Source organism: Limanda limanda, chromosome 4, assembly GCF_963576545.1.
Source record: "Limanda limanda chromosome 4, fLimLim1.1, whole genome shotgun sequence".
Lineage (NCBI taxonomy): Eukaryota > Metazoa > Chordata > Actinopteri > Pleuronectiformes > Pleuronectidae > Limanda > Limanda limanda.
Genome location: NC_083639.1, coordinates 19,551,343 through 19,567,099, shown reverse-complemented (window position 1 = coordinate 19,567,099; position 15,757 = coordinate 19,551,343). Strand labels below are relative to the sequence as shown.

General features: G+C 39.5%; 1 protein-coding gene across 1 annotated transcript in view; it reads left to right on the top strand.

The window, feature by feature from the left end:
• Positions 1–213: 213 nt before the first annotated feature.
• Positions 214–15,757, top strand: part of cntn3b (contactin 3b) — a 47,801-nt gene continuing 32,257 nt past the window's right edge. The window contains exons 1-2 of the mRNA XM_061070062.1: positions 214–268; positions 3,196–3,331. Coding sequence (XP_060926045.1) covers positions 214–268; positions 3,196–3,331 — 191 coding nt within the window. The remainder of the gene's footprint in view (positions 269–3,195; positions 3,332–15,757) is intronic.

Genomic DNA, 15,757 nt, shown 5'->3' with positions numbered 1-15,757 from the left:
TGTAGCTACTACGAAATAATAAGAACCAATTATGTAACTTAGCAGGGCTATAATCATGTTTTTTCCTGTTTAATGCTTGTCATATTTTGATCAAAATGTTGTATTTTAATCACATCCATAATTACTTTCCTTTCAGATTAAAATTCTTGAATTCAAGGGAGAGCAACCCATTCACAAGCAATTGGATGAGAGTCCTATTAGCCCTTGGCAAAGATGATGTTACCATGGAAACAAATTGTTCTGCTATCAATCACTGGATGCCTTGCAGGTAAGAAGTTTTAAAAAATACTTTATTTGAGTTTCACTGCACTTTATGTCAAAACACCATCTCTCCGACTACATTTGCTTTTCAATGCATTTTAATGTGTTATTCCACAATCTTAGACTAACTGGCATCTCTCTAAGGTTAGAGGTTAGTAGCTTTGTCAATGAGCAGTGTTTATACACAGAGTTTTATCTAGTAGTGAGGAAGATACATAATCAGAACAGATGTTAATAACCTCAGATAATCCTCCTGACCAAAAAGGTTACGCTGATTAAGTTGCAGTCATTACATGTACAGCGTGATGTCCTTCACTTCTCCCGAGAGTCCTGCAGCACGTTGACAGTACACTGACCGGGAGTCCAATCCTATTCCTGTTTATAACCGGTCCAGATCATTATCAGGATCCATGCAATGAATCCAGCCCTGCCTTTTAGCACAATCTACTTGCCACCGCGCTTCACTCTGCCCTTGTGTGACCACCTGGGATTTGAGCAAGAGAAGCACTGACACTGCACCAGAATGTCAACTCTTGTTCAAATGACATTGTAAATCCCAATGAATGTTATTCAAATTGGCTCATGGGTAATTCACGCCCGGCGCTCGTGGGAGCGAGATCCAAGCAGTCTCCCCTTCCGAGCAGACAAGTGTTTTTAACAGGGCCTTGGTCGCTGCCTATAGGTGCTCATTGTTATTCACTTCACCTGATGGCAATCATTATGATATCTGAAGAGACATCTTGTCTGACTCTATATTCTGGGACCTGCACAAAGCAAACTGACACCTCAGATGTCAGCTTGCGTGACATTTTATTTGAATTCACATTAGGGAGAGGCTTTTAAACCAAAGGGGAAGGTGAATGAGTTTGATGTGGTAGCAGCTGTGTGACCATTTATTAATAGACCTTTCTGCACCAGTCTTTTAAAATGTGAATGTTGTTTCCTAAATTTAACCTTTGCTGTGGTTTTGGTTAAAGCATATTTAAACTTCTCAGTGTCCCTAAACAAACACTAAGAGTTGCTAATCTTTTTTCTCGACCCGTCAAAGTGAAGTGAAGGCTAATTTGTTGACATGTTTTTACTGGTTAAACCCACGTGTAGAGCTGCTAGCCACATGCTGCAATCTGTTAGCAGTAGGATATTAATTAGGCCTACTCTGGCCGTCTGTTGACTCTGCTTTCATTTAGTAGCAGATTGTGTTACGCATCCGTTCCTTTTAAGCTGCCGGCAGATGAGCACATCCTTATGGCATCAATTAACCAATGCATGTGAAGTATGACATAGATGTTCTGGAAATAGAGCACTGTGCTCTATTTATCAAACCTGGCACTTATAGGGAATCGTTACTTGTGGAGGAAATATTTGAAAACTGCCTTTTTGTTACATCAATAGTCAACTCAGGGCAAGTGTTAATATCTATAATTATGATCGTGATCCTGGCAGGTAATTAATACTGAAGACCACACTTTTCTTGGTATGCCAGATTTACTTTAAAGGTGCTATTTGTTAAATTAACATTAATTACTCAGTCTAGAAGAAACATTGTGAGAAATACGATCCTTTTTTACTCTGTTTAGCTTTTTTTCTTTGCGTCTAATGAAGTTAGCATGCTTGGGGCTAGGGCTAGGGCTAGGGTTATGGCCATTTTCAAGGCAAACCCTTTGTAAAAACAAAGCGCTGGCAGAAGCGGGTCCGCTGCAGAACTGCGACTTGACCGTAGCTGGTGTGAACAGCGAACAACAGCAGCAGCAGAAGCGCAAAGTAGCTGTTCCGCCATCACTGTCTGCTACCAGGTTGGGATACAGAGAAAGCCAGAGCTTAATATTTACACCGTGGCCCTTAAGAAGCCTCAGACTGAAACCATCAGTCAGGGACCCTCACTCGACTGAGATTCTTGTATCCGTTTTGTTTGTTGTTGTTTTGGTCACTGCAGTGTACTTCAGGGGACGTTTGAATCCCCAGAAGTAGCTGCTGAGTGAGCACTCCTAGCTTTCACGTTGCTCTCTGGGGTAAAGTCATTCCACTACGTCAAGTCGTTGGTGAAGATGTTTGCGACAGGTGCAGGCAGCTGCTCACCGGGACACAGGTGAGTCGGAATGAGACAGAGGCAGCTGCCCAGAGGAAGAGAGGAAGAGTGCGTGGTCAGGCTCACAGTATCTTCTGCCGTCTGCTTAGAAGTGGTAAATCGACAGCTCATAGCAATTTAATATGCTATACTTTTATTAGATATCTGTTTTGGAAAAAATGTTGCACATTTATGATCCATTATTGGCACAGTCAGCACACGTTAGCTCGGACAGATAATTTTGAAGGTTGCTCTTACACTGAATATCCAGCCAAAACCTCCAACCAAATGTGGCTTGATAGCCTATTTATTCGAATAATGTTAGCATTTGGCAATTTGAAAATCTACTGCAGGGGGTACACCTCCAAATTATAAAATAACAAAAGCAGTGCATAATTTATCAGTATTTTACATTTACTTGCAATTTTCTATTACAAAATGTTGACTAAATTCCCCTCAACTGTTATGGTCAGTGTTTTTTCTCTTGTGTTGGTTCATCAGAAAAATACACCAGCATACAGTAAAAATGATGCCAAATATGTCAGCATTAACTGTTCGCAGCCTAAGAATGATAAATGGAATGTACTTCACCTATAGAAAGGTAAGCAAATAATGAACACAACACATCATGGGAAATGTATTCCTTTGATTTTCTTTGGAAGATCCACAGTGCTCAGGGAATAGGAAACAACATACTGTATATTGAAAAAGTAATATAGACTGTCAGAAAGTTCCACTATTTCAGCAAGATTAACTATTTGTCCTCACAGTATCTATGCTTTCGCAAAATCCATCCACTATTTTTTCTTAAGGTCAAAGAGACAATTTTTCTGGCTTGTACTGCAATAGATTTTCTCCCCTTTCCCTAGTCTGCACAGAGGATGTCATATTTCAAGGGCCAAGATGGAGGACGGAGCCAAGTGACCTCATTTTACCAATCAACTCCCCAGACCAGCAGGCTACCATCATGTGTGAGGCAGAAGGGAGTCCTCCTCTGCAGTACAGGTAAATGACCACAGTAATGTTACATTACCCACGTGCATGAGCTCAACTGTCTTTCTGCTTTGGCTCCATAGTTCCATCACATGGGGAAAATCCATCGCTGCTTAATTGCTTTTGAATCTTGATTGCTGCTCCCTTGGAAATCAAAGAGGGTAGCGATAACGTTGATTGCTATTGATTTGTTAAAGAACGCTTTTTTTGGGCATCAGTTATGCACCATTCAACAAAAAGACCTACTTCAAAGAGCTACTGCTTAATTGAGCATCCGTTTCTAAATGAAAAAAGCCTATCTATTTTCAGCCCCAGCTATGATGTAGGGTAAGAGTCACGGAGCTGCCACTGTGGTTGATGAATATGCCAACACCTCTGATATGAGCGAGGTTAACTTTATTAATGATAAGATTTAAGCCACTGTACGGATGAAGCTGATGATTTATAATATGGTGCACGGCTTAAGAAATCATTAGCTGGAGAAAAGGAGATTCCGGCAACTAATTTGCACCACAGATCCTTTGATATCTTCTTGGCAATTCCCTGGCGGTGCAGGGAGCCTGCCTGCAAATGGCAGCTGGCTGTGCTTTTTTTGTTTTTTTTTGTGGTAGATTGTGTTTCGTAGCTTGGTCAGCACCATGTAGATGCACAGCAAGCAGGGGAGAGAGGCAATAACCTTGTGAGGGACATTCTGCTAAATGCTTACATTTCCCATAATGAGCCTGCGCTGAAGAACATGGTCCAGGCACAGCAGCGGGGGGTATCGTTGTACTTGTTGTGCAACCCGAGCCATCCCAGGATGAAGCCAAAACCATCACTTGTATTATTTCATCTGCAACTTAGAGCATTCTGACATTCACTTGTGTTGCCAACGAGGTCTTCTCTTTCTGGCTCCTTCCGTTATTAAAGCACCGGTGAGACATGGTGTTGTTGTTCGGAGGATCTGCAACTTTTTCCTGACCTGAGTGAGCACAGGTCTGACGTAATCTTACAAGAGCTGCTATGCAGACATCATCATTAGAGTGTAATGTGCTTTGCTCATCTTAAAACTACACTTATTAATATGTTACATAAATAATTGATCAATGGATCAAATAGACTGCTTTTGGTTTTATATCCAGTAACATGCACTTAAGTGCTTTGGTTTAGTTTCACCGCTTTCAATCAACTGAGTGTCCGACAGCAGAGGGCAGTTGTTTATAACGGACACAAAAAGACTCATAAATGGACAGTATTTCAAGGTACCACAAGTTTTATTTGTCACGTTGGACAAGAAGGACAGTTCAGCCCAGCTAGGCCCTTCAATGAGAGCAATGTCATAGAGGTTTAAATAAAGGACATTTAAAGAAATAAAGAACTCAATACAAAAAAAAACGAATTACAACACTATAAACATTAGATGATGCAATTGTAAAACCCAGTGACAAATATAAACTGTTTAGTTATGTTAGACACATATAAGTATGTATTTTTGACTGTAAAATGACTGCCCCTTCTGTTTCTCTGATTTCAAGAAATATCATCCTGCTTTTCTCGTGAGCCTTGTGTGGTTGCTTTCTTATTCTGAATGTTTTTTTTTAAAGTGCTTTACTAATGTAGTTTTTGAGCACTCAGCTTCAAAACAGCATTCTGCTGTATCTCACATTGGTGATGGTCATTTAGGTCAGTGGTGTTTTGGAATCAGTGCCCTGAATAATGAAAACAAAATATGAAACCAGGTTTAAAAGGAAGAACTGATGTTTGAGAGAGCAATCGCTTAAAACTGTGGCTTGACATTGCTTTTAAAAGACACTAGATTTTTGTCCCTAATTTCACTTTGAGCAATGAGTTCTTTTTTTTTATGCTTTATTTGGGCTGCATCAGTTTTTCGGACACTGATCGTCCTTGAATTGTTTCCCTTCAGGCAAGGATACGATTTTTTTTTTGTTCTGGTGATAAAATAGAGAACATAAATTCATGGCAATTCATTTCACTAACACTGTAATTAGAACCTCAAAATGTCCTGAGCAGACCAGAAAAAAAATGCCCTTAGGAAGTGGTCATGCTGTGATTTTCCAGAGTCTGCAAACCATGCACGGGGCCTGCACCCTGAAACGAACAGTGTTTGTTTAATTAGAAATGCCAAGCGAGAGGGTATTACATTCAGAGCTGCCCACTTAATTTTCTTAGTTACTGCTGCAATTAAGAAAAAAATCATTCATTTGGTTTTATAACCATACAGAGAATTGGGCCACCCAATATTAAATTTGTCAGAAAATATGATTCTAACCCTCCAGAGGAAGGAGGCAAATAGGCTTGTAGCAGTACGGATGGCAGTTCACTTAGAACTGAGGGTTTCAACTTTTCTCCTTATCCCTCTGTGTGGAAATCACAACATTCAAAAATCTTAATATTTTATGATATAGTTCCATTATCTTTTATAAGAGCCGTTTTCTCAATGAGTGTGGCCAAATAAACACAGTGGCATAGATTTCCAGTACAGCTGCAATATAGCAGAATATAGATATTCATTACTCTACACTACTCCTTTATACAAAATTAAAATTTTAGATTGTTCACGTATACCCATGTCAAACATTTCTGTGAGAAATCTTTACTGTACCATTATGTTGAGTGTATGGTAGCTTTATAGTGATGAATACATAAAATATAAGAATAGCAAAAGTACATAAACAGCCTCAAGGATAAGGCTCATTATTCTATGGTTTTGTTACCAACAGCAAATATGTGACCACTCTCAAGCCGAGGCTGTCAGTTGAATTCACGTAGAACTCGGTGCTTCAGCTTCTCTCCATATCCAATAGTGTTGAAATCACAACATTAATAAATCCTTATATTTTGCAAACGTTTATATTATTAGCGATGAAATGACCTGGCTTCATCATATTATATGGAGCAGTTTGTCAGTATGGCCAAATCAATACAATGTCATAGTCTGCTGCTGTTTAGTGGAGCACAATTTAATGGGAGGTTATACCAGATACAATGAAGTATAGTGTTTTGTGAGACATAGTTTGTTATTTAGTGCTACACTAATATTTGTAAAAAACTAATATTTCACCTCTGTAGTCAAGGGAAGTCTATGTCAAAAATCCCAGTTGAAGATCTTTACAATGTTATAATGCAAAGTGTATTGTATCTTTAGTGTTATGTATTATTTAGGAGAATGGGAGAGAGCTTAAAGATTAATGATTATTATTCAATGGTTTGTCACTATCAGCAAATATGACCGAAACTAATAAAGCACCAGTCCATCTCTAAATACTATCTGATTTCTCCTATTGTTTCTTACAGAAGATGTGAATCTTCAGAACCAGTTCCCAAATATACAACTTCATTTGTAAAAGAGTGGCTCAGTAGTTTCCTAAAACATTGCAGCGGCTGCAGTTTTAATCAGCTGTAACTCAGATGTGATGAAATAGTGGATCAATTACTGACTATTTTCTGCTCTGGAGTAATACACATTTAGTGAGCTAGTGGCTATTTGCAGCAGGACGGCAAATTTGGGATCGATTTAGAACAAATGACAGCGGCCGTGTTAATGGAAATAAAGAAGCATGTCAGCCAGTGCCACATTGTGGCTCGCTGATGTGTTTTTAATAGTTTTGGACAACTATGGAGCTCAATAGCTCAGAGGAATAAGATATATCAGAGTTTAGCAACACAGAACAGCGCCAAAAGTCCATTGTTCTTTTCATGAAATGTGTTGACAGTAATACAAATTATACAGTATTACAATCCTCGTCCTTTAATTGGTATTAATCATTATGAGAAGCTGTGTCAATGTCGGATCATCAATTAAAAGAGTCACAGCTTTACAGACTTCACAGTGATCACACTCAAAAAATCTCATTAGCCACTAAATGGAGAAAGCAAGGAAGATGGAAAGTTCAAACTAAAAACTAAATGAAAAATCTCTCTCACATAATTGCGTCTGTAATTAAGTGAAAAATCTGATAACTGAAATTTAAAAGAGATATGAAAGTGGAGAATATCTGTATTAGTTGTCTGAAAATAATTTGTAGTTGATTTAAATATTACAGCACAGACAGCGGATGTGATGAAATGAGAACTCAGACCACTTCATATCTTCATGCTTATAATAACCTCTGTGAGTTCAGGTCCCTCGTTAGCACCATACCGTATGATTTTGTGTTCAACGCTCTGATGCTCCTCTTCACCTTCACGTCGCCCACTTGGTGACACGGCAGATGTACGCTCGGGAACCCTGACAGTTCTGCGGTTGACAAATAGTCCGTTGTAGCGCCAGAGCGCACTGCAGGGCTCAGAGCCCAGCTTTATGAATACACCTGTCACTGTGTTTACTATGAATCTGCTGTAACACAGGATCAAGGGCACTGCGGTGATTGGAAAGGAGGGAGGAAAAAAAGTTCTCCGGTTGGTGTCTGTGCTCATGTAGCAGAAAGAAAAACAGCTGATCTTTATTTCACCAGTATCCCGGTTATGAGGCACATCCCTGTAATGATTATATTCTGGATATTGTGTTTACATGGAACATTGAGAAATCTAGATATTCATATCCCTGTATACATGACAAATACAAGTATTATTACAATAGTAATCATAGTAATACAAATATTAATAATTATAATTATTCTATGTCTGTGGTCTGAATTAACAGCTTTTCTAGAAGGCAGATACAAAAAAAATTATCTTCTCTGCTGGTTGTTGATGAATAGACATTAATTCCTCTACGTTTAGTTTGATACAAACATGAAATACATACACAGAATAGATTGAAATTATAACAGTGTCTGTTGACAAATGCTAGTGAGTGTGCATTGCAGTGATGTGACTGCAGACTTGTCGTTGATCCGCGGGTCTTAAGAATTAACATTTCTTGTTAATAACGGATGGGTTTCGATGGGTGAAATAGGCATCATACATCATTAATGTGTAGAATACTAGTAAAAGAAAACATAGGGCCCTAGTTATTGCACCATGCAAAGTGCAGTCAAAAGTATGGTGCACAGGGAGCGTGTCTGTGTGCATTTGGCGTTTTAGTGACGTATCTGATAACGGGGAGAGATTGAAATGCTCTGGTTGTGTTAGCTGCGGAATAAGCATATATTGTTTTCTTACTTTTATTCTTCCCTCTAAGCACGTTAATCCTAAAAAAAATAAACAATGCAAAGGGAGATAGTTTACAGATTTACCTTGTAAACGCCTCCCTCTTCCTCTCCCCTCTCTCTCTCTCTCTGAGACCTGCACAGTCAGCCCTCACCGAAACAGCACTGCACTGCTGCACGGGGCCCACTCTCCTTAAAGGGAAGGATAATGGAAGTCATCAGAGGGGCTCAATAAATATGCAAATACTGTTACCATTTAAATTTTTCTTCAAAAAACTAGAACTTTACTTTACACAAATGTGAATTTGATTAAAAGCAGCCTTCTTAGGTGTAATATGTTACCATATTATCCCCAGTAGAGGTGGAGTGGAATGTTCATGCGGGCGCTGGTCTCTAAATTGGTAGAATATATTTCACTGGTTGGGTGAGGGGCGGAGGAGTCAAACATACGTTCAGATTCTGATGTCATCCGAGCAGATTTGCGCATGTGTAGTGTGTAGATACAGTACTGTATTTGTTAAACGGCCTATATCCACTGGGATTTTAAAGGTGACACACACGCACACACACACACACACACACACACTGCACGCAGAAGCACTCACGCTGACACAGGGTAGTTTAGAGAATATTTATTGTGTCACATTGGGCTTTCAAGCCAAATGAACATCAATTTATTAAAAAGCAGCAGCAATAACCTACTAAACATAATTGTAGATGGTACCCTGGTCAGCAGTTGAATTTCCATTATCAGCTCTAAAGCTCTCCGGGTGAATGTGTGTGTGTGTGTGTGTGTGTGTGTGTGTGTGTGTGTGTGTGTGTGTGTGTGTGAGCAGTATGTGGTGTGTGTGGTCACTGCTCTCTCTGTGGGTGTCTGGCCTCAAGCAAAGCCAGGTGAGCCGCTGCTGCAGTACAATCCCCAGTCTATTTGATGAGGAGACCTCATGCAAAATTGATGTGGACCTCAAGGTCACAGGGAGTTCATTCAGAGCATGCTCAGATCAGCACGCGCCTGCAGCACACCACAGCAAACAGGGCTATTATCCTGGACTCTGCATATCAGATTTACTGTGAGCTGCTCTTGTGGCCGATATGTGCTGTTATATCCAGTGTGTTTCAGTTTGGGCTGCGCTAACATTGAGACCCCTTGCTCTGCCTGATTCCCCAGTTTTACTGTAGTTGGCTGAGTTTTAGGAGGAATCATATGGGGCGGGGGTGGCTAAAAGGATTATATTTTTCATTTCTTATCATTGGACTTATTTCGTCACCTCCCAGATTTGTCTTGGGACCCCTCAGGGTGTCCTGACATGCTGGATGTGAACCCCCAGGCTATAGAACAGCAAAGAATGTACTGTGCTATACCAGTGCGGCTGGTTGTTGGTTATAAATAATTTACTGTATTGAGAAGAGAAACATTCATATCATGTGTCTGACAAGACAGTATGCCTAGTAAGAATTATTATACCTTGTGTACCGGACTCTAATGTTTCCAAAAAGTGGTGTAAAATCAATTGTTATTAATGAAGACTTATTGGTACCAATTTCCAGTAAGGTAAATCTTGTTAATAGGTAATACATTATAGCTAATGTCATTATAAGTGGTTATAAATAATTTGCTTGTGTAAGATATACCCCCGTTTTGAAAATCACGTTTTGAAACATGTTAACATGTCCCCCTTGCGCCTTTTATATTATAATAGATACAGTTTGAGCACAATAAATAGTCAACAACTCAGCAAGTATTTCCACAGTAAGGGCTTAGTCCCACATATGCAAATAGGGAGCCTCCCGTCCACTTCAAGGCTATGAAAGTGAGAGGTGAAGTAAACATCCTGCAAATCCGCAGTTTGGTTTTGCATGGACTTCAACAAACTGCATTTGTGTATGTGTGACCGTGTCCTAAAATTGCAGTAAAACAAACATTCTGAGAAAACAGATTCAGACAGCCAAGGTTTACTTGTGGGTTGGGCTCGGTACTTTGTGAGGGCACTGTTAAGGCGTGTTGTTTTATCCTATATAATGAGAGAAGCCGATCCAAGATTTTGGTTCAATCAAATGTTTTATTTAAAGATACAATGAAAAGTTATTCATAGCTATGGAGAATTATCACAGCCTATGCTAATTAAGTTAGCAGTAGGAAGATGAAAATGGCCCCGAACAGCAGGAGCTGTGTATAGTTATAACAGTAGAATTGATGTGATTGGTTATGAATATTTGGAGGGGAGTCACCGCAAATCACTTTGGATCTCCCTTATTGGTCCAGCCGCAGTCTCACGCCTCTTGTTACCGAATCCAGGAAGTGACATAGCAGCAGCTCTCCGTCATGCTCCTACGCTACTCTACCGGTTGCTAGGGCAACTCTATCTACCCTGACAGTCTGATGTTGTCTCGTAATTCAGCCTTGAGTAGAAAGTGTCTTGGTCCAGCAATCTCGGCTGCACCAACTTAACCATAACAAACTCTCTTCGACTCTCCTATCAGGACAGCTGTTAGACTGACCATCCTTGTGACGCACAAACATTATTAGAAAATTCCAAATATTAAATATGATAATCGAAAGGTTGAAAATAATGATTTGTATAATGTAATGTAATTGACCCACTGCTCCTACCTCCCCTTCCGCCTTTATGAAAAGAGTCATTCATTATGGTTTGAGAAACTATTATTGTGTTATTGTGTGTCTGCTCCATCAAAACAATCTTGACTGTGAATGTGTAAACATTCGCATCCTCGAAACTAAACAATGTCATACTGACTTTGCCCCAGAAAGGACAGCTCCTTGAATTCTGTCTGATGTTGAATACAGCTAATGAAAATATGCTTTAATATCCAAGAAGTTAATTATGAGGACAACTAAAAGATACATTATTGGCACTAAACAGCAACGGTTATTAAATTAATTTGTATGTGCATTATATCTAGCTAAAACTACCTCTAGCTTTATTATTAAGAGTTCTTTCAGACACAACCTATAGTTAAAAGTTTGAAATTCCTAACAGCACCGACTCTAGTTCAGCTCGACCTGAACCTGAAAGGCATCCCGACCCGAGCTTGATGTTTTTTTGCGATAACAGCCCCATCCACTGTAGGATCATCAACTTGATAGCCCAGCCAACATGACCAAACTCCAACCTGACGGGTTCCAGTCATGAAATGAGGAATAATGTAGCTTTGATGAACAGAGAAGAGTTTTAGTGGGTGTGATAAGCGTAAGAGTTAGACTTTGAGCTATGTAATTCATCAGACTCTATGTAATTCGTTCTGACAAACAATATTGAGGAACTTTCCTGCATTAAATTTAAAATATTTATAACTGCGTACGTGATGGTTTGTTATAATTATAGATTATCTACAAACTTTTCACCAAGTCCTCCAATTTAAACATAGGCCACATGTCCTGATCCTTTGTCACGACCAATAAGAGCTTACCGGTAACAATAGTACGTCATGGTAACAATAATAAACAGGCAGTACATTTGGACTGATGATTGAGGCAGTTACTGTTGGTATTGTGTTGTTAGTTTTATGCAAAGAAACATACTTGGTTAGTTGTAGGTTATGACTATAGTTTGAGTTAAATTATCAGTTCTATTCATAGAACTTCCTTCACAGTGAGACATGGTAGGTGTTAGTGATTCTGTTCAGTATCGCGATATTTTGCGCACGCAATTATATCGATACTGTAGCACAAAGTATTGCAATTTTTTTTTTTTATATACTTTATTTACAATTTTTGCAATATTTAATTATATATGTAACAGCCCCTGGCTGGCAAAGCATGTCGAAGAGATTTTCAGACTGATGTATTTAAATAGTTTTAAGCTATGTTCTGGGAGCTCAGCGTTCATGTGAGAGGTCTCCTATTCAGAAAATAATTACAGGTCCTGTGTCCTGAATGTTAAAGGACAAAGTTTTTGCACTACCCTTTCTTAGTTTTTGCACTTCAGTTAATGTGTAGAAGACAATGTTGTTCACAGAATTAAATGCGACATTTGAAGTGAGTTGAGCAATCTTATTTTCCTCATTTTTTGTAATGCCTTTGAATAATATGGGGGACACGAATCGCAATATATCGCAGAATCGAATCCCAATACTTGCTGTATCGCAATATGTTAGGAATTGCGATACTATTGAATCGTGGCCCAAATATCACAATACGATTGAATCGTCACATTTTTGCCAATTCCCACCCCTAATAGGTGTAATAGCTCAGGCACAGAGAAGAGCTGCAGCAGAGACTGAGACTAATATTTATACTATTTGTACGAATTAAATAAAAACTTTGTAGTTCAAACCTAGTGGGGAAATTGTCCTTTAAATTGTCTATTAAATGTGTAACATTTTATATTACTCTTCCAGTGCTTGTTGTAAATTATTCTAAAGCTCTTGAGCTACTTCAGAATCAATCCTTGTCATTAGTAAGTCCTCCTCGAACTGTCACTTGTTATTGTTTTTTAGCTGGACTTTGTGTTCAGAGCTTTTTTTAAACAGTTTACAAAACTTTGTGTTCATCCTGTCTGGTTCATCTGCAATGAAGATTTTATAGTCGATGTTTTTCAAAAAATGAAACAGAATTTACTTCCGTACTGTTCACGAGTGTGGCTTGTGTATAAGTTTAAATTACTTACTCATCTGATTAACTACATTTTTTCATACATTGCTCCACTATTTCAGAGGTCTGTTAAGCAATCAACACAAACTTTAGACCCAAGTTCGCAACTCTTCTTAATAAAAGCTCTTGAATTCACCATTAGCATTAGCATTACAGCAATATAAAACAGTTTTTTGCACTTTTACTTTGAAGACATCTTGCTACAAGTGATCTTATGAATGCTTTTGCCAGGACATAGAATAGCACCAGTGACTGCTTTGAATATCTTGGTCAGTCAGATGAAATACAAATAAACTTATATCCTTCAGTTTGACCAAGTTGTCGACCACTTCTGACTGAAGGCCCACAACCCTGCCCCCATTGACTGCTACAGAGTCACCTGTTTATTCAAAATTCCATTAATATTGAACTTAAAATGTGAATCCAACGCACCAAACTAAGCGCAGCCCTTCAATTGGCAATTAAAATACACATGCCAAATGTGAAGCCAACAGGATGAAAGGTTTGCGAGATATGCTTGCCACATATAGACAGACAGATGTTTGTGGAATGAGTAGGTATTTGCTTTTCCTTAACCCTCACTGTAACTCTGGATGAAATTGCAAGCGTAGTTTTATTATTTTGCCCACATCTGGATGTTCAGATGGCGTCATTATGGATCATCAGGCTGTGCATTTCACCCCTTGTGACAATGTGACAGCAGTCTATTTGCTCCTGTTGATCTCTGTGAACCTGCAGAAGCAGCCTCCTCCGTGTCCTCTAATATCAGTGTCTCAAAGCAGCCAGGGGTAGGTGGCTGTGCTGATTGTGTTGACGGCGCACAGACACCATTGCACCCGTCCAGCTGCCTGCCCTGGGGGGGTGTGATCTCCGCGAGCTACCCACCTGCCTCCCCTCAATCATGCTGGGGGGCTGCAAGTGTAACTCGCTTCTCATCCTCTCCCATTTCACCCCCTCACTCTTGAATATATATATTAATCCAGCCTTTTGCACAATAGGAGGAGATATTCAGGAGATTCAGAATTCAGTTGGAGATTTACAGGTACCTCATGAGGAAGCACTTGAGAGAGTATTCATTTAAATGGTCGCATACGCATGAGGTTTGTCATAGGGCTGAGCAATTAATTGAAAATGTGTCGAAACCAATATTTATAACCTCTGTCCAGCAAATACTTTCCTGCGAGCATTCACAAACTGTTGGGTGTCCGCGACATTCAGTATCACTCGGCTGCATGTCCTCCCTCCTCAATCCCTCGCTGACCTGCACTCACATTACACTTTATCAACGAACACCAACAATAATCCTTATGAGGACATGAAGTTTACTTTGTGTTTGTTTGATTTGCTCTTAACTTTAGGAGACACGTATTTAAACACATTAAAAAAACTCCATAATTTTGTGCACGCGCAGGTGAATCGCTACACACAATACATAACGTGATTGGCACAACCAGGACATCAGAGTTAGAATGACCGGAATGATCCGGATTCACGATCCTACATCGTCGATTAATTACTCAATAAATACATGTGAACGTCAGTTTGCATGAAGTCCGACAGGGATGGAAAATCCAGCAGGTTTTTATAAAGATCAACTCTACGTGTGAGCGATTAGAAATGAGCAGACGAGCAGTGTCTCTTGTTGACCGACACTGAGTTATGCGCCGAGTGATGCAGCCCATTGTGAGGGTTGTAAAATAATCGTTCATTAATCGTAATCAAGGTATTGATTTGAAGTCATATTGGCCAGAGTTTGTCATGAAGCAGTATAGAGCGTCCAAATGTAATATTATTGCTTGAAGTGTGACAAAATCCGTCAGATTAAGAGAGTGGCACAGAGCAGAATGTTACATGAATAATGAAGGATACAAGATGAAACACAGCTTTGTCTTTTCTGGCCTGTCAGGCAGGAAACCAGGGAGAGCCATGACTGGCTTTAAGACTGCATGAAGCATCGTTCTAACTGCCTATTACTTTGCCTGGGAGTGGAAATAAAAAAAAATTATATTGATTTTTCCCCCCCCCTCCTTATCATTGGCATTGTCATTTCACGGTCTTATCGCTGCGGCAGACTTAAACATAGCAAAACAATAACACTTTGTTTTTCAGATTCTATAAGGAAAAGACATTTTTCATCTGCTTTAATGTTGTGAGATAAAGTTCTGCTACCCTGCCTGCTCCCATAGGTATCACTCATTTTGCATCTCCTTCATGTGCTGGGAGCTGCCATCAGCTTGACACACTCCAGATTTCAGAGAAGGAAACATAAAGTGTTTTCATTGTGTAGCGTGAACATTGTTCAGTGTTTCTGTTGGTAGCCGGGATTAATAGCTGTCGCTTCCTGAACTCAGCTTGCATGACCGGCTATCTCGTGACCTTTTCCTAGCGGGAAATGGTCTGTAGACAATGCAATATGAAGGTGTCAAAGCAATAATTCAGAAACGCAAACGCACAAGGCATGAACTAATTAGAAATCACTCACAGAGAGCATAACTCTGCCAAGGCTGCACAATCCTTTATGTTTGCAATGGTAATAACACAAAAGGTTAAGACATTTTTAATCTGCACTCTGCATTCAAATTTAAATCACACTGCACATATGTAAATGGATTGTTGAAAAAATGTAAACAAGACCTTGACTCGACACCAGCAGAGTGCAGTGGTATTTTAAGTTAAGATGCTACCATTTAGCCAAAATAGTGTTGACTTTGTTCACCATCTTAGTTTAGTGCCTTT